This window comes from Ochotona princeps, chromosome 6 (assembly GCF_030435755.1).
Source record: "Ochotona princeps isolate mOchPri1 chromosome 6, mOchPri1.hap1, whole genome shotgun sequence".
Taxonomy (NCBI): Eukaryota; Metazoa; Chordata; class Mammalia; order Lagomorpha; family Ochotonidae; genus Ochotona; species Ochotona princeps.
This window is the reverse complement of record NC_080837.1, coordinates 29,104,491-29,122,962: the sequence shown is the minus strand read 5'-3', so window position 1 is coordinate 29,122,962 and position 18,472 is coordinate 29,104,491. Positions and strand designations below refer to the sequence as shown.

Below are 18,472 nucleotides of genomic sequence, written 5' to 3'. Positions count from 1 at the left end.
GCAGCAGCGCCGAGAAGTAGGCGGGCTGCCTGCGTCCCCAGTGCGGGGTGGCTGAGGACTGGGCGTCCCTGAGAAGGCGAGACCCTAAAGGAGCCCCTTTAGACGCGAGCGCTGTGGGGACGCAGAGCGAGGGCCGAGCCGCTTCCTCAGGAGAACTCACAGTTGCGGGGTGGGAGGTGTCCCTGGGCTGCTATGGAAACCGGGAGCGTCCCTGCCTCGACTCCGCCAACACGTCAGCCTCCTCACTAGCTGGGGCCAGCGGCTCCGCCCCGCGGCCTCTGGCGCCTCCCGCGGCCTCTGTGGAGAACGCCGCTGTGTCTGTTCGCGCTGGACGCGAATAAAGATTTCTTCTTCAAACAACAGGAAGTGCCTACGGAGGCCCGGACGGCGACGGCGGCGGTGGCGGCCGCCGGGCATGAAGTCGGACGGCGACGCGAGAGGCGGCGGCGATGAGCGACATCGTAGAGAAGACGCTGACGGCGCTGCCGGGTCTGTTTCTGCAGAGCCAGACGGGCGGCGGGCCCGCGGCTGTCAAGGCGTCCTTCTCGTCGCGGCTGCGCGGCCTGGTCCGCAGCATCACCGCGCTCACTTCTAAGCACGTAAGTGGCCGGCAGGGCAGGGAGGTTAGGAGCGCCGGGGTGGAGGCGTCCCCATTTCGGGAGGCCCTAGCCAAGCTGCCAGACCCCAAAAACCTTACCCGGCAGACCTTACGGAGGGGCTCAGCAGGCGCTGCCTTTGTGTCGTCTGCCAGGAAGCTTCCTTCTCCCGTCCGCACTGACAGTTCAGTTTGCACCAATACCGACTCGTGGTGATGGGGCAAAAATGTCTTTATAACCTCCGAACATTTGTGTTTTTTCAGCGGTGAAGGAGCCGAGTACTGGGCACATTTTCCCTAGGGTTGAGGATTAATCAGGGGAGATGTCCCGGTGCGACGGGGTATCGGGCACTGATTCTGCCAAGTTGCCTCGACTCCGCAAGTTCTCAGTCTTCCACAGGCCTGTCGGCTGCTCGCTGTCACTCCGTACACGGGCAAATAGGCCACCTGAGCAGGCTGTTGGAGTATGTTTGGGGGGGGGGGGAGCTTTAGGTTCTCAAGTTAGACCGTAAATGTCGAATTTGCTGAGTAAGTCTCGGCCTCCGGCGAGCTTTGTGAAGCCCCGCAGGTTTTTGGGAGTTGCCCGGGTTGTGTGAAATACTGATTCAGGGCTTCAGGAGTTGAGAACGCATGCTGCCATGAACTGCCCAAGACATGTTTACTGAGCAACTATTTACCTAGTAGTTCTTGAAGAAAACAGAGTAAGACACATTCCCTTCTTCCAAGGATTTGGTCATTCCTTTTGTGCTTGAGTGGTGATAACGGCAACAATGTTGTGTAACTACCAGGAGAGGAAAAAGGAAAAACGAAGTTCTCTGAAAGTTAAAAGAAGTTTTTCTGGGGGATTGGGGAAGGAGGATGGGGGAGAGGAGCTGGAATAAAGTCACGCTGTGCTGAAGAGGTTCTGCTTTACATTTTCTATAATCAGTATGCCATTCAATATTGCTTAACTTGATGTTCCTGATTTTTATTGATTTTTGTGGGATTTGAAATGAAAAATAAATTTTTAAAAAGATTTATTTTATTTTTATTGGAAAGGCAGATATACACAGAGGAGGAGAGACAGAGAGGAAGATCTTCCGGCCCATGGTTCACTCTCCAAGCGGCTAGAAAGGCTGGAGCAGAGCCAATCCAAAGCTAGGAGCTTTTTCCCTGGTCTCCCGTGCGGATGCAGGGTCCCAAGACTTTGGGCTGTCCTCGACTGCTTTCCCAGGCCAGAAGCAGGGAGCTGGATGGGAAGTGGAGCTGCAAGGAGTAGAACCAGCACCCACATGGGATCCCAGTGCGTTCAAGGTGAGGATTTTAGCCGCTATGCTATCGCGCCGGGCCCTAAATGAAAAATAAATTTAAAGATTTGTTTATGGTGCTGGCATCGGGCGTAGTGGGCTAAGCCTCTGCCTGCAAGCACCTGTATTCCCTGTGGGTGCTGAGTTGAGTCCCAGCTTCTCTCCTTCCTGTCCAGCTCCCTGTTTATGTGCTGGGAAAGCAGCAAGAAGATTGCTCAAGTCTTTGGGCCCAAGTACCCAAATGGGAGATCCGGAAGAGGCTCCTGGCCATTGGCTCCTGGCTCCCAATCAGCTCAGCTCTTGTGGTCATTTAGGAAGGGCCAGGAAATGGAGAGGATCTGTTTCTGTGTCTCTCTCTGTATAACTACCTTTCAAACAAATCATAAACACTTCTTTACTTTTTCATAAGGGAGAGAATACAAGCTTGCATCTGTTGGTTTACTCACCAAATAACTGCATTGGCCATGGCTTGGCCAGGCTGAAACTCTATCTGGCTCTCAAAGGTGGGTGGCCAGGGCCTGTTGTTTTCCCTGGAGTATTTGCAGGGAGCTGGGTTGGAAGTGGAGTGGCTGTTCCTATGGGATGTGGGTGCCGCAGGCATCAGCTGTGTTAAACTGCTGGCTCCAAACTTTTAAAAAAGAATTTAAGGGCCTGGTTCCATGGCCTAGCGGCCGAATTCCTTGCCTTGACTGTGCCGGGATCCCACATGGGCACCGGTTCTAATCCTGGCAGCTCCACTTCCCATCTAGCTCCCTGCTTGTGGCCTGGGAAGGCAGTCGAGGACAGCCCAAAGCCTTGGGGCTCTGCACCTGTGTGGGAGACCTGGAAGAGGTTCCTGTCTCCTGCCTTCGGATCGGCGCAGTACTGGCCGTTGTGGTGTGGGGAGTGGGTCGTCGGACAGAAGATCTTCCTCTCTCTCTCTCCTCCTGTCTGTGTATCTGACTTGCAATGAAAATAAAATAAATCTTAAAAAAAATTTTTTTAAGATATTTTAAAATAGTAAATTTTCAAAAATAAATGTTTAATAGTTTTAAGCACTTCATTTTTAAATGTAGAAATGAAATATTTAAAAATAAAAATTTAAAATGTTAAAATAACTTGAATATCTTTACCCTCAAATCACAATTTGAAACTGTGCATGGTATCCAAATGCAGTGCTAACTTTGCTAGTTTGTTTTTGCTTACCCACCTAAAGTACACCTGTGAACTCAGTGTGTAATATGTTTGCTATTTTTTTTTAAGTTTTTAATTTTCATTTTTGTTTGAAAGATAGGGAGACAGACAGATGAACGGAGATCCATCTTGGTTTGATTACTTGCCTACTGCTGGCAGTCGCCAGGTCTGTGCCAGGTTGAAACTGGAAGCCTAGAACTCAGTGCAGGTCTGACCTTGGGTGGCAGGAATCCAAGGCTTTGAGTCTTTTATTACCTGTTGCCTTTCAGGATGCACATTGCGAGAATCCAGAGGGGAAGACAGGAGTTGAACCAAGCTTTGTGGTGTGGGATGCAGGCATTTAAGCAGTTCCTGAAGTACTGCATCCATGCCTGTCCTCAGTGTGCAACTTTGTGTTAACCAAAAATGAGGCCAATTTGTAAGTGCTTATGGAGGTAAAATTACAACGTGGATTGTGTAACATAGGAGAGTAAGTGGGAGATGGGAAATGGGGAAAAGCATGCGGGGGAATAAGGCAGAAACTAGCAGGACATGGAGAATTTCTCTCCAACTTTAAATGGAGATTTACGTACTTATTTGAAAGAGTTAAAGAGGGAGAGCTTACATCCACTGGTTTATTTTCTGAGTGGCCATCATGATTAGGGCTGAGCCAAGTCAAAACCAGGAGCCCAGGGGCCAGGAGGTTCCAGGGTGCCCCCATGTGGGGAGCAGGGACCCAGGCCCTTGGGCTAGCTTCCTCTGCTTTCCCTGGCCTTTAGCGGGTGCTGGACTGGAAGTGCAGCAGCCAGGACACAAACCAGAACCTGTATGGGACATTCTAGCTCTAGTTCCTCTTCAATTTTTTAAAACTGTTTCCTAAATAGCCCCTTAAAGGGATAGTAACTGAGTGAAAAGAAATGGTAGTTTAGAGGTGATTGCTCTCCAGGGATGATGCTAAAGGCTGGCCAAAGCCTTCAGGCAGATATTAGGAATATTATATTTGTATCTCTTCTTTAAAAATAATGTTTATCATTAGTTGAAGGTATGTAAATTTAGTTTTTATGAAACAATAAAAATTAATTTTTCTCCTGAAAAATAAAAGTATTGCCTGCGGCTGGCATCAGGGAATAGTAGGCTAAGCCTGCACCTGGCACAATGAAATCCCATATTGGAACTGTTTATGGCCTGGGAAAGCAGTGGGAGATGACTCAAGTCCTTGGGTCACTGCACCCACATAGGAGACTCAGAACAGGCTCCTGGCTTCTGGTTTTGGATCAGCTCAGCTACGGCCGTTGTGGGCCTTACGGAGTAAACCGGTGGATAGAAGATCTTTCTGTCTGTCTCTCCTTCTCTCTGTAGCTCTGCCTTGCAAAGAAAAATAAAATGAATATTTCAGAAAATAAAAAATAAAATTACTATTGAAAACAGTAGTTATTCAAACATTTAAATATTGTTTCAGGAAGAAGAGAAATTAATCCAGCAGGAATTAAATAGTTTGAAAGCAACTGTTTCTGCTCCTACTACAACACTGGTAAGTTTTTGTAGTTATTTCTATGTACTTGAATTTGAAATTTGGTCCAATGTGGACTTGATAGGGATGTCTAACTCTTCAGTTGCTAAAATTTATTTTATTATAGTTGAAGTCAGTTATGGATGATACACTTGAAAAAAGTTAGGCTGTATTATTTAAAATTGTATTTTGTGACTGGGGTTGAATATACTTACATTATTCATCTATAATTTTACTGCTACGTGTTTTGGGGCATGGGTTCGCTAACAGGGTAGGTGTTTTTTTTTGTTTTGTTTTGTTTTTAACTGTGAAACTCAGTTTACTGCACACAGCTAGACAAAGACTCAGTTTTTAAACTTCGCTGTGTGTAATTTGATTTTTTGGAACAACTTAGAAAAATTATCTGAAAGGGAGAGAGACAGAAAGAACGCCTGTGTGCCCAGCGCGGTAGTCTGTTGGCTGGAGTCTTTGTCTTGAACAAGCTGGGATCCCATATGGGCGCCGGTTCATGTCTTGGCTGCCCTGCTTCCCATCCAGCTCCCTGCTTGTGGCCTAGGAAAGCAGTCGAGGACTGCCCAAAGCTTTGTGACCCTGCACCCAAGTGGAAGACCAGGAGAAGGCTCCCTCTCCTGGCTTCGGATCATTTCAGCTCCAGCTGTTGTGGCCGCTTGGGGAGTGAATCAATGGACAAAAGATCTTCCTCTTTTTCTTTCCTCTTCTCTGTATATCTGACTTTGCAATTAAAGTAAAAATAAATCTTAAAAAAAAAAAAAAAAGAATGCCAATATTTTGGTTCACTCCTGAATGCCTTCGACTAGCTCTGGCCCAGGACAAAGCTGAGAGCCAGGAATTCTTTTTTTTTTTTTTTTAAAGATTTATTATTATTGGAAAGCCGGATATACAGAGAGGAGGAGAGACAGAGAGGAAGATCTTCCATCCGATGATTCACTCCCCACGTGAGCCGCAACCGGCCGGTGCTGCGCCAATCCGAAGCTGGGAACCAGGAACCTCCTCCGGGTCTCCCACGCGGGTGCAGGGTCCCAAATCTTTGGGCCGTCCTCAACTGCTTTCCCAGGCCACAAGCAGGGAGCTGGATGGGAAGTGGAGCTGCCGGGATTAGAACCGGCGCCCATATGGGATCCTGGCGCGTTCAAGGCTGAGGACTTTAGCCACTAGGCCACGCTGCTGGACCCGAGCCAGGAATTTAATCCATGTTTCCCAGGTGAGTGGCAGGAACCCAGATACTTGAACATCCCTGCTGGCTCACAGGGTCTGTACTAGCAGAAGCTGAATCTAGGCCCTCTGGGTATGTAAGCGGGTATACTAACCAGAGACTTAATCATTCGACTGAATGTCCACCCCAGCAACTCCCTGCTTGTGAGTATTTAGTCAGTAGACTCTAGGTGCAGATCATGGTGGGGTTGTCCCAGTGCAGATTAAAATCTAGTTTTTTTTTTTTTCATTCAATTTATTTCAAAGAGACAAAGGTCTAGAATCCATCTGCTGGGTCACTCCCTGAGTACCTGTAGATGCGAAGGCTGGGCTAGGTCAAAGTCTGGAGTCAGGCATTCCGTGTGGGTCTCTGTTGGTGGCAGGAATGCAGGTGCTGCAGCCATCACCCCTGGCTACCAGGAAGCAGGATTGCAAGCAGAGCTGGTGCTTAAAGCTGAAGATTCTCATATGGGCTGCGAGCTTCCCACGTGGTGCCTTACCTGCCAGGCTAAATGTCTGTCCCTAGGTGTTTTTTGTTTGTTTGTTTGTTTGAAATGAGAACGTTTCCAAGCACCATTTGTTCTGCAGATATTTTGTGTTTGTATGTTTTCCCTTCTTGCCCCCTCGGAAATGTGTGGGCAATCACTTTGCATGATGAGTATATGATCATGAATGTGAATAGCAGTTGTAAATTCCGAGGGGATGTATACACTGTGTTTTATGGCTGTGATAATGTGTGGACAAATAAAACTCAAAGCCTTGTTAATCCGATGTGCGGAGGGCTGTTACATTTGTATGTGTATACCTTTGTATCTCTATGTCTTTGTTTCCATCATAGTGCTTCCTGGTGCTCGATGGCAGTAGTAAGCAGAAATGGTTTCTTTTTCTTTTGTAGATTTCCGTTTTCTATGATTGGCATCACTCTGTTTGCCTTGCTACAGGGAATAAAGCTGGTGTTGGGCAGAATTAAGGTAGTTGGTAGAGGCATCGAACATGGACACAGCTTGCCAAGTAGTCTGTTGCTTAGCTAATCACATAGAGCAAGGATGGGGATCTTCTATACTTCAGTACTTCAGGCAATGTAAAACCCACAGATTCATTTCATCTGGCTCTGCTGAAAAAGCCACAGGAGGGACTTGAAATTCATTGCATCAGTAGCAGGCTAATTTTTAAGTTGGTAATTTTTTTTTTTTTAGATTTTTTTTTTTTAATTTTTTAATTGTTATTGGAAAGCTGGATATACAGAGAGGAGGAGAGACAGAGAGGAAGATCTTCCATCCGATGATTCACTCCCCAAGTGAGCCACAACGGGCCGGTGCTGCGCCAATCCGAAGCCGGGAACCAGGAACTTTTTCCAGGTCTCCCACGCGGGTGCAGGGTCCCAAAGCTTTGGGCCGTCCTCGACTGCTTTCCCAGGCCACAAGCAGGGAGCTGGATGGGAAGTGGAGCTGCCGGGATTAGAACCGGCGCCCATATGGGATCCCGGGGCTTTCAAGGCGAGGACTTTAGCCGCTAGGCCACGCCGCCGGGCCCAAAGTTGGTAATTTTTTTAAAGATTAATTTTTATTTTTATTGGGAAGGCAGGTTTACAGAGAGGAGAAAGATTTTCCATCCTCTCATTTACTCCCCAAGGGGCTGCAATGGCTACAACTGAGCCAATCCAGAGCCAGGAGGTAAGAGCCTCCTCCAGGTCTCTCGCACGGGTACAGGGTCCCAAGGCTTTGGCCCAGCCTCTGCTGCTTTCCCAGGCAACAAGCAGGGAGCTGGATGGGAGGTGGAGCAGACGGGACATGGACTGGTGCCCATAGGGAATGCCACTGCTTACAGACAATTGAGCTATCACACCAGCCCCTAAGTTGATCATTTGTATGGAGCATGAATGATCTTATAAATATCCAAATGACCCTTGGCAGAAGAAAGGTTCCTCGCTCTGATGTAGATATTGGATGATAGTTGACAGAGAATTTGTAAAGAGGATTCGTGCATTGAGGAATACAATTTCTACTCTAACAATAAGTAAATAATAGTGTAGGCTGTACAGTTTTAGTGAGTTAATCTTATTGCTGTAAGCACAACTGGCCCCAATTCAATCTTGCTTCCCTAAAATTTTCTGATGGTTTACTTTAATCCCCTTTTATTTATGGAAACACGCATATACTCCCACACAAAAAGTTGCAAACATTTTCCTGACTTCATTTTATTTTACTCTTGTAAGCATTTTGTCACTTAATAATCTTGTAATGTAATGTGCAAACCTTAGTTAATTTTAGATATTAAAATAGTTTGTGACTTTTTTGAAGCACATTTATATATTTATTTCTGATTAAAATTTGCTATAAATATTGAGGATGCAAATATTGCTAAAATTTTTTTTAAAGAGATTTATTTATTGAAAAGGCAGAGTTACAGAGAGAAAGAAGGAGAGGCAGAAACAGATATTCCATCCATTGGTTTATTCCCCAAATGGCTGCAACAGCCAGAGGTTAGCCTGTCTGAAGCCAGGAGCAAGGAGCTTCTTCAGGTCTCTTATATGGGTACAGGTACTCAGGGACACGGGCCATCTTCCACTGCTTTCCCAAACCTCAAGTAAGGAGCTGGATGGGAAGTGTAGCATCCTGGACACGAACCGGTATCTGCATGGAATGCTGGAGCTGCAGGCAACAGCTTTAGCCCGTACATCACAGCACCCAGCCCTATGATGCAAAAATTGTATTATGGATAAACTTAAAGGCTCTCTGAAGAATTTTTAAATTATACTTCAAATATTGGAAAATCCTATTAAAAATTAAGTCTTGGAGTGGTTATTATTAATATATAATTACTAATGGAGTCACACTCTTCAAATAGTAATTGTGAATTATCAGAAAAGTACCTATAAATCAAAATATTACATATAGTAGAATATTTATGAAAAAATTCTAGGTACAATCTGATTTTAAATGTGAAAAAAATTTAAAAGAAAGTTTTATCATATGTGGGAATTTTATAAATGTTTTCATTTATAAGTGTGTTAAAATGATGTCCTGCATTTCCGAAGCCAAATCTAGTTACCATGGATGAGTTTGTCTGAGTATCTCATGTGTCATATTAAAGCTAAATTTTACAATAGGGACCCATAGAATTAGAAATAGAGTTCATCTATCTTATAGTGTTGTCATTAATAAAATGTTTGCAGTAATTTTGCTATAATTAATACTTTGGTAATTAACTCTGAGAACAACTTTTATTTATGCAGTCTGATATTGAGTGATTAATTTATAGTATACATGTTATATCTCTGTAACAGTGTCAGGATTGAGGTATTCCTCTGTTAAATGATTATTACATAATTTTTATTTATTTTTTTAAAAAGATTTATTTATTTTTATTACAAAGTCAGATATACAGAGAGGAGGAGAGACAGAGAGGAAGATCTTCCGTCTGATGATTCACTCCCCAAGTGACCGCAATGGCCGGTGCTGCACTGATCTGAAGTCAGGAGCCAGGAACTTCCTCTGGGTCTCCCACATGGGTGCAGGGTCCCAAGGCTTTGGGCCGTCCTCGACTGCTTTCCCAGGCCACAAACAGGGAGCTGGATGGGAAGTGGAGCTACTGGGATTAGAACCGGCGCCCATATGGGATCCTGGGCATGTTCAAGGCAAGGACTTTAGCCGCTAGGCCACAGCGCCGGACCCATAGCATAATTTTTAAAAATCAAGATATTCTGTTTATCTATATAGTTACTGATTTTCTTGCTTTCTAGGAAATGATGAAAGAGTGCATGGTAAGACTTATATATTGTGAAATGCTTGGATATGATGCTTCCTTTGGCTACATACATGCAATCAAATTGGCCCAACAAGGAAACTTACTAGAAAAAAGAGTGGGTATGTATGTGTTAAAAAAACTTTCATATTGTAATGTTGTTCTCACAATTATAGAAAGTAAAAGATGGCAGGTAAATGGAATGTTTTTAGAGCACTGCATCATAATTTCCAAAGACTTAAAAGATCAAATACTTCAGAAACTCAGAGCCTATAAGTGAAATCAATTTCATGACCTATACCACCTATAGTTGTAGAAAAGAGTAAAAATTGTCTGGGCTTGTTATGGTAGTTAGATGCCTACATTGTTTAATTTTATTGCATGTGAATTAAACTTTAGTAAGTTTATGTTTTTTTTTTTTAATTCATTTATTTTTATTTGAAAGGCAGATTTACTGAAAGAGATGGAGAAGTGTCTTCCATCCATTGGCTCAGTCCCCAAATTGCATCAGTGGCCGCCAGAGCTGAGCCGACCCGGATACCTTTCATGGCATCCTCTGTGGTTTCAGGCCATCAGCTAGGAGCTGATTTGGAAGTGGAAAAGCGAGGGCTTGAATCATTGCCTATATGGGGTTAGCCTACCGTGGAGCTGTCTCCAAACACAAGAGCAGGAAGCTGCATTGGAAGTGGACATAGGACTCAATCTCAGGCACTCCTGTAGGGATACAGACATTCCAATGGCAGTTATCTCACCATGCCACAATACCTGTACCCCAATACATTTTTTTTTAAGATTTATTTTTATTACAAAGTCAGATATATAGAGAGGAGGAGAGACAGAGAGGAAGATCTTCCATCCGATGATTCACTCCCCAAGTGAGCCGCAACGGGCTGGTGCTGCGCCGATCCGAAGCCGGGAACCAGGAACCTCTTCCAGGTCTCCCACGCGGGTGCAGTGTCCCAATGCATTTGGGCCATCCTCGACTGCTTTCCCAGGCCACAAGCAGGGAGCTGGATGGGAAGTGGAGCTGCCAGGATTAGAACCGGCGCCCATATGGGATCCCGGCGCGTTCAAGGCGAGGACTTTAGCCGCTAGGCCATGCAGCCGGGCCCACGCCAATACATTTTATAGTTTCAGCTCATAAGTGTCTTTCCTACTTGAGTTGAAATTTCACTATTAGAGTTTAATTTCTTTGAGTATATCTTCCAAAGACTTCCAGAAAGGTAGCACTGTTTTCTCACTCTATGCTAGTATATAAGAAAAATTTTAAAAATGGCTCACAAGTGAAGAGAAACATTAGAGAAGATAAAAATAGGCCCAGAAGTGGAGAAGTAAAGGAAATGAGCAGAAATGTTGAGTAGTAGGCGAAGAAATACCAGACTGTTGCCTTGAGTCTGTCACCACTGTGTCTTCTCATGGCTGATTTTTGGGGTATTTCCAAATGGGTCACAACTAGCATGCTTCTATTCACAACTGAAAAGCTTTTCCCTTTTCCCAAAATATGCAACAGTGATCCAAAGTTCCTTTTTTGAGCTTTACTCTAAGGAAAGAAAATAAAGACATTCCAAGTATAACCTTTTAGGTATCAGATATTCTTAGTCTCTGCTCTGGAGTGAAAGCAAGTTTTTGAAAGATAACGTTTCAACCTTCTCTGTGTCTTCCCTTGACTTCTGTTGCATACTCTACTCCTCTGAGAGGTCTAAGGCTTACCTTTCGTGCTTTCCCTGGTAGAGAATGCCACCTTATTTTCTGTATAAATCTTATTGAATAAATAAATTTCAGGCCCTGTTAAGTCAGTGGCTGGATTAGTACCCCTTTTGTAAAGTGTCTTATTTAATGAGATAGTATTTGTCTTTATTTTAAAGGTGAGAAAATATAAAAGTCTTGTCATTTGTCCAAGGTCATAGAGCTAATAAATGGTGTAGCTAGCCTGTAAAATCAAATTTCTGTTAGTCTAAACATTTATCCTATGTTCCACTTAGTCATATCAAATGTACTGTATTATCATAATTGGATTTTTTTTGTTTGTTTACCTGAGAAGTTTTTTGAGTCACAGTCTTCCTGTCTATTGTCAAAATAGGATTTGTATAATAGATATCTTTGGATTAGTTTTCTGATACAGATATTATTGGTAAGTTGAGTGAAGGTGGTACCATCATTGGACAGGTGATTTGTCAGCAGTCTTCTAAGGTTTAATCTGTGCCTTAAATGCTCTCTGGGGTTCTCCTCATCCCTTTCTTGGCTCTGGTCGGATTTTCTTTTTAGTCTCTTTCCTGATTGTGTAAGTAATAATGCTGCTTCTCAGGCTTTCCCTGAAGAGGTTGCTATCAGACAGGTTGCTGCTTCTTAGTTGTGAGAATCAAAACTCTGTTTTCCCATGTTGGACGATAAATACATACAGTGTGAGTGATGGGTAATGATGATAGTTAGTATAGGAATTGCTAATAAAATGGCCAGAAGAATTGAGAAAACAAAAAAGTGTAGAAGCCAGGCAACTTAAGTACTAAAAGAAAGATTATGTGAAGAAGCTATACAGCAAAGGGTTTTAAGATGTGGCTTGCCTGGGTTTGAGTCATGGTTCTACTATGTAATAGCTGTAGACTGTGGACCTCATCTTTACTTTATGAAAATGATAGTACTTACTTCATAGGGTTTTTGTGAGTTTAGGTGAGATGAAGCTTGTAATGTACTTGACCATAGTCACTGCTAACAAATGCTAGTTGACAATGTGAGGACTGATGGAGAGAGGCATGGAGCATCTAGATTACAGCTGCATGGCGCTTGCTGTGTATTCATGGTTTTTCTCACTCCTCTGTACTTCTAAAAAGTGTAAATATTATCTAAGTAAAAATGCTTGTTTGAGCCAATGAGTATATTTAATGTGGTAGAGTGCTTTTTTCCTCAGTAACTGTTGCTCATTTAGTAGTATCTTCAGATTGAGGAAAGTAAGAGTGTGTGTGATTTAGTGTATGATTTATATCATATGGGTTGGTGCTGGCTTACTCAGTAATACAAATAGCCACTAACTCACTATTAGCTGTAATAATTTTTATGTTTGTAACTGGTAATTTTGACTTAAGAAGTTAGAAATATATTATTGTTTTTGTTAAACTTATTGGGGAACATTTATTTTTGGTAAGTAGTAATGAGACTTTTTTCCATCCATCTTTTAAAGGATACTTGGCTGTTTCTTTATTTCTACATGAAAGTCATGAGCTGCTGCTGCTTCTTGTGAATACAGTTGTAAAGGTATTGTCTGCTGATTAATGTGAAGTCTTATATTATTCCGGCTGGCATCTGACATGATCATCAGTCATACTGAGTTAGATGATTTTGGAAGGATATGGGTTTATAAAATAGGCTTAGAAAAATCTCTTAGATCAGTTTCTGTATTTTTAAAGTAGGGATATAAAATAGAATTTTCAGAGTGTTGAGGGCTAACTAAAAAACAATGTGAAGTAGTGACTTAGTGCTTTTGTTATTATTTCATTTTAAGTTCACATTAGAATATGAAACAGATCTGTAAGCTCTTAGGGATACTTTTCTTTTTTTTTTTTCTCTTAATTGTTTATTTATTTATTTATTTATTTTTTAATCTATTTTATTGTATTGTTGTTGACAATGAGGGAGAAGCCCCACCCGGTTTCCCGCCCACCCCAAGTCCGGGATGTGGGGCATGCTCTGAGATATTTGCTCAAGTGGTGTCAATAGTTCTCCAGTTATGAATCGCTGCCAGTTTTGCTTGATGAGGTCGTCCACTGATTGATATGGTCCATCATAAAGTCTCCGTTTGCCCCATATTTCGCTGCCAACATATAGCTGAGATGAATGATTGTCCTGTTCTGTCTTCTGTCTTTTCTTGGTTAGAGTTCTGAGTCCAGCAGTTCGATTGGGGAGATCTCCAAAGATACCCTGAGGTATTCCCAGACCAGTTTCCTGTATGTTCTAGCAAGCACAGGGCCCGGCACAGTCCATCACCCCAATCAGCTGGTGGTTGCTATTGCTGTGTTGGTTCTGTTTTCAGTCCTGAGTTGCACTGGAACCAATGGGTGTTGCAGTCCAGTCTGGTTTGGCCCTTACATCAACCAGTGGGAGCTGCAGCCTAGTTGGGGCGACCCACAATAACCCCCACCAGGCCCGCCCCTTACCCTGGTTTGCCAGTATGTGTAGCAGTAGACCAGTCTGTCCCCCATCCCCTTTGGCTCTGGTACTTGTCAATTGGTATTAAAGCTTGGTTCTATCTAACCAACTCAACCATCCAGCCCTCACAGATGTTGTTGAGTGCCTCTCTATCTAGCCATCCCAGCCCCCGTCCTAGTTTTCATGCCCTCCCACGGGAATAGTGACCCAAGAAGGGGGAACCCACTTTTTCCCTCCCAGGTCTCTCTGTCCCGGTTTATGCACTCTTTAGGTGGTCCTGTGGTTTGACTCGACAGAATTAGTCCCCAGTGCCAGCTTCTGCCAGCTGATGCTGCGGCCCTGATCTAGTCCACATGCGGTGCACAGGTGTTATAGCCTAGCTTAGTCGGGTCTGTCTCTATCCCAGCCAACGCTCTCCAGTGAGAGTAGCTGACCGGCGAGGGGACCAGCCCCTTAATCCCCCCGCCAGCTCTGCCCCTTCCTTCCTGGATCTCACGTGTGCTGGATGGGTGCTGCATTCATATCCAGTACAGGCAACCACTCCCTGGCATTCCATAATGTGTACTGGTTTTGTCGCAACCAAACCCGGCCCATCCCACACTCTGTTCTGGTGATCGGATTTGCCAGTGGATGACATGAACTGATTCAGCCTGGTCTGCTCCTGACCCATGCCGAATGTATGCCAGTGGGAAACTTTCCATGGCCTATTCTGGGCTGTTTCCAATCATGCTTCTTGCGCTTACCTGCAGGGACTGTGTCCTGCCAGAGGAGTTGCCCAGGCTCCTCCATCAGAACCCCTCCCAATGCCAGATTTTGCGCTTGCCAGGGGGTTCTTGAGCCAACCCTACTCAGTTCACCTCCTGTCCTAGCAGGAACAGTGGTTTTTCCTGGCTGGCTTTCACCCCATTCTGGTTCTTATTGTTGGATGTTTCAGCCCAGCCATGGCTCGTCCATACCCACATACAACTCACACATGGCTCAGAAGAGGAGTGAGACCCAACCTAGTCAGTCCCACATCTACCCTGGTCCTTCATAACACCAGATGGTGTTGGGATCTGAACCGGCCTGGTGCATCCAATCCCAGCCCACACTAGTGCCTCGGGTGATTACAACTGTTTCCTAGATAGAACGCAGCCCCCATTCCAGCACATACACTCCTTGGTGGGAGCCTCAGCCCAGTTGTGGTGTCCCCTTACCTCCCAGATTGGGCCTGTTCCTAGCCGTAAATCACGCACCTGCCCGTGGTTGCTCTGAGGACCATTAGGTGCAAGCCTCAAGTTCATTTGGGATTCCCTCATTGCCAGCATTCAGTTTCCTCCATTTTGATTGAAGGGATCCCCAAAGAGACTTTGAGGTGTTCCCAGATCAGGTTACTTGCAAGCACAGTGCTTCACGCCCCAAGCACTGTGGGTTCAGGAGGGAGCCTCCCACGCAGCAGGTCAAAGAACCAAAAGTCCAAAACTCTCTGGCCGGGCGGCCAGCAGGCAGAGCCTGGTGCCAAATGGCGCACTGGCCGCCCTGGAGCAGCTCACCACGTGTACGTGGTAGCTACTGTGTGTTCCCAGGCTTGAGGCGTGGCCATCCCAAGGCCCCCCGGCAGGCAGCAAGGTAGCTGCCTGCCGGAGGTTCAAGTCCCTGGGCCCCAGTCCTACCCCTCCTGGCTCCTCCCCCCAGCTCCAGCCACATGGTGAGCAGTAGGGGAGGCCCAGACTCGCTACACAGACCCCCGGGACCCACCCAGTAAAAGGGTAACCATCGAGGTTCCAGCAAATCTGGGAGCAGCTCCCCACGTGTACGTGGTAGCTACTGTGTGTTCCCAGGCTTGAGGCGTGGCCATCCCAAGGCCCCCCGGCAGGCAGCAAGGTAGCTGCCTGCCGGAGGTTCAAGTCTTAGGGATACTTTTCATGCTGCTTTTTCTCTATATTCTGAAAGAATATAGATACAAACCAAAAAATTGAAATCTTAAAAATGTAAAATAACATTTAATAGGAAAATGTAGTTGGATAATTGAACAGATGATAAAAGCATAATCCACGCTCATGAGGTTTTCTCCTGTTAAATTTTAATTAAAATTAAAGATACAGTTGAATTGATGAGCTTTTCCATTTTTCACTTAGGAATTTGATATGTGAGAATGTATGTGTATGTTGTATTTTCTGAATTTTAAGTCATTAACTGTGGAAGTTATTAGTAGCTTAAATATTTTCTAGACTTCCCAAAAACATGTGTTAAAATTTTGTTAATTTATAAACTACATATGTACATATGTAGTTTATATACAATTTTTAAAAAGCTTTCACTCCTGTTACTACTGTTGATCAATAAAAAAAAAGTTCATGGAGTTGTTTTGTTATTAAGTTTAGAAAATAAAGAAGACTATTTTGGCCAGTATCAGAATAGAAATACAATTTCCTTTTATATCAGTTGTTTTGGTGCTGTGTTTGTCTATTAGCTTTGTTTTGGCAGTGAAACACAAAGTGATATTCCTTTAAAATATAAATCTGAATGTTCAAATTAGTATAAAGTTGGGAGAAAATGACTAGTATGTTGGGTCATTACAGTATTGGATTTGCCATCCCTGGTTTCCCAAGTTCCACTCAATGTTTTTTTCTTTGCTTGGTGATTATGCTAGGACCTGCAGAGTACTAACCTGTTAGAAGTGTGCATGGCGCTCACTATTGTCAGCCAGATTTTCCCTCGAGAAATGATTCCAGCTGTTCTTCCGTTAATCGAAGATAAACTTCAACATTCTAAGTAAGTAAATTCTTTTCAGATTGATGCTTGTGTGGTATATTTCACAGCAAAGTTTTGTCATAACTTTAACTTAATGCATCCAGGGTAGAAAATGTTCTTTGACTGTCAGACGTAATACAGAACTCCCCAGGACAATCATCCTATTTTTATATGGGTTTAGGAAAATTTTAGGAAGCTTTCTAATGTTATAGTCACAGACAGTAAAGCTTAGAATCAGGAATCCTTGAGTTTCTTCCCAATTCCACCACTAATAAGCAATGGTTCTGTTTTTTTCCTTGGCTATGTGGGCCTGGGTAAAGCTCCTTAATTCTCGCAAAGTTGTTTTGAGGATAAAGTGAGACAGTGGAAAACATATGAAAGCAGTTCAGATGTTTTGCATGAAAAGCGTCTGTGTATTAGCAAGATTCTTTTTATATCAAAGTCATAGCATTCAAATTCTGATTTATGGCAGAATATATCCAAATAAGCAATAACTTGTAGTATTTTGCAACCCTTTTCTTGTAAGATTCGTTAATTATCTACTTATTAGCTTCACTTACGTTTTTACCACGTTAGAAATTATTTTGTTTTTGGTAAGCCCCTTAGATTTGTAATCTTTAAAGTTAAGAAATAGTTTGCAGTCACTTTTCCTTTGTGATTATAATAGATTGATTATACAGACCTTCTTGGTAAAGTGTTTTTTTAAATTACTCATATAACGTTTCATCACATATGCTTCCTTAAATCAATGTTTTTTTTAAAATATGTATTTATTTTATTTATTTGAAAGGCAGTGTTAAAGAGGGAGGGAAAGACCTTCTATTTGTTGGTTCACTCCCCAGATGGCCACATGGCTAGAGCTGGGCCAGGGCAAGCCAGGACCCTGAAGCTTCTGTGTCTCCAATGTGGGTAAAGGGGCCCAAGCACTTGGGCAATCTTTTGTTGCTTTTCTGGGAGCATTGGCAGGGAGATGCTCCGAAGTGAAGCAGCTGGGTCTTGAACTAGGATCCATATGAGATGCTGACACCATAGGTGGTGGTTTAACCTACACACCATGGAGCAGCCCAAGTCTACTTTTTTTTTTAATGTGATAACAATTTCTTATCACTCCCTAGTTTGCTTAGAAAAATATTAATTTTTTTTTTAATGGAATTAGCATTAGCTGGATGACCCTTTGTTAGGAATCTTATAAAAGTGTTAGTGAGTAGAACACAAAAGGATGCATTAGGTCTGAGTGTTGAGATTCTGTGACTATAGTTGGCAATTTCTTTAACATAGTCAATTATTTAGATTCTTCCTATGAAATTTAAAACCTCAGTTTTTGAGGCTAAATTCTGTTCATTAGAACCAAAACAGATTGCGGGTAGCTTTGTTTTTGGTAGTGCTTGTGAATCTGTAGCTTGCTGATCAACCTTGCGCTGCTCTGTCATCTCATATTTGACATAAATCAATAGTAAGGAACTCTAAAACTTCACTTTTGAATACAAGTAATATACATTTTCTCCAGTCATCGGTTTTTGTAGTACAAGTAAATATTTCGTTCCTGTGTTGTTTGAATACTATCAGCATAGTCTTTTTTTTTTTTTTTTTAAGATTTATTTTATTTTTATTACAAAGTCAGCTATACTGAGAGGAGAAGAGATAGAGAGGAAGTGGAGCTGCCGGGATTAGAACCAGCGGCCATATGGGATCAAGGCGAGGACCTTAGCCACTAGGCCATGCTGCCGATCCCGATCAGCATAGTCTTAAATTAGATATATTTGGAAATAGGCATGAGAGAGAATGACAAAAAAAAAAACCACACTTCTTTGAAAACGGTATCATGAACATAAGGTGACATTTCTATTTTTGCTTCAGTTATCTGCTATAAATGAAATCCAAAACTATTATGTATATATTTCTCTTTATTATCATGAGGCTTTTGAAACAGATGAACTGGGAGAGGAATAGCATCTTTATGTGTGTTCCCCAAGTATTTGGAATATGTTTGCCCTTGGTATGAAAAAAGAAACATTGAAATATTTTAGAGTGAAAATGTTAAGGAATTTTTAAAATATTAATAAAGAAACTTACATATTATTAGCTGAAATGATCAATTAC

At 43.1% G+C, this 18,472-nt stretch overlaps 1 protein-coding gene across 1 annotated transcript in view; it reads left to right on the top strand.

Annotated features, from left to right (window-relative positions):
* The first annotated feature begins 376 nt into the window (after window positions 1–376).
* AP4E1 (adaptor related protein complex 4 subunit epsilon 1) overlaps window positions 377–18,472 on the top strand; it is a 70,832-nt gene continuing 52,736 nt past the window's right edge. The window contains exons 1-5 of the mRNA XM_058665859.1: window positions 377–599; window positions 4,493–4,564; window positions 9,498–9,621; window positions 12,675–12,748; window positions 16,272–16,393. Coding sequence (XP_058521842.1) covers window positions 450–599; window positions 4,493–4,564; window positions 9,498–9,621; window positions 12,675–12,748; window positions 16,272–16,393 — 542 coding nt within the window. The 5' untranslated portion in view covers window positions 377–449. The remainder of the gene's footprint in view (window positions 600–4,492; window positions 4,565–9,497; window positions 9,622–12,674; window positions 12,749–16,271; window positions 16,394–18,472) is intronic.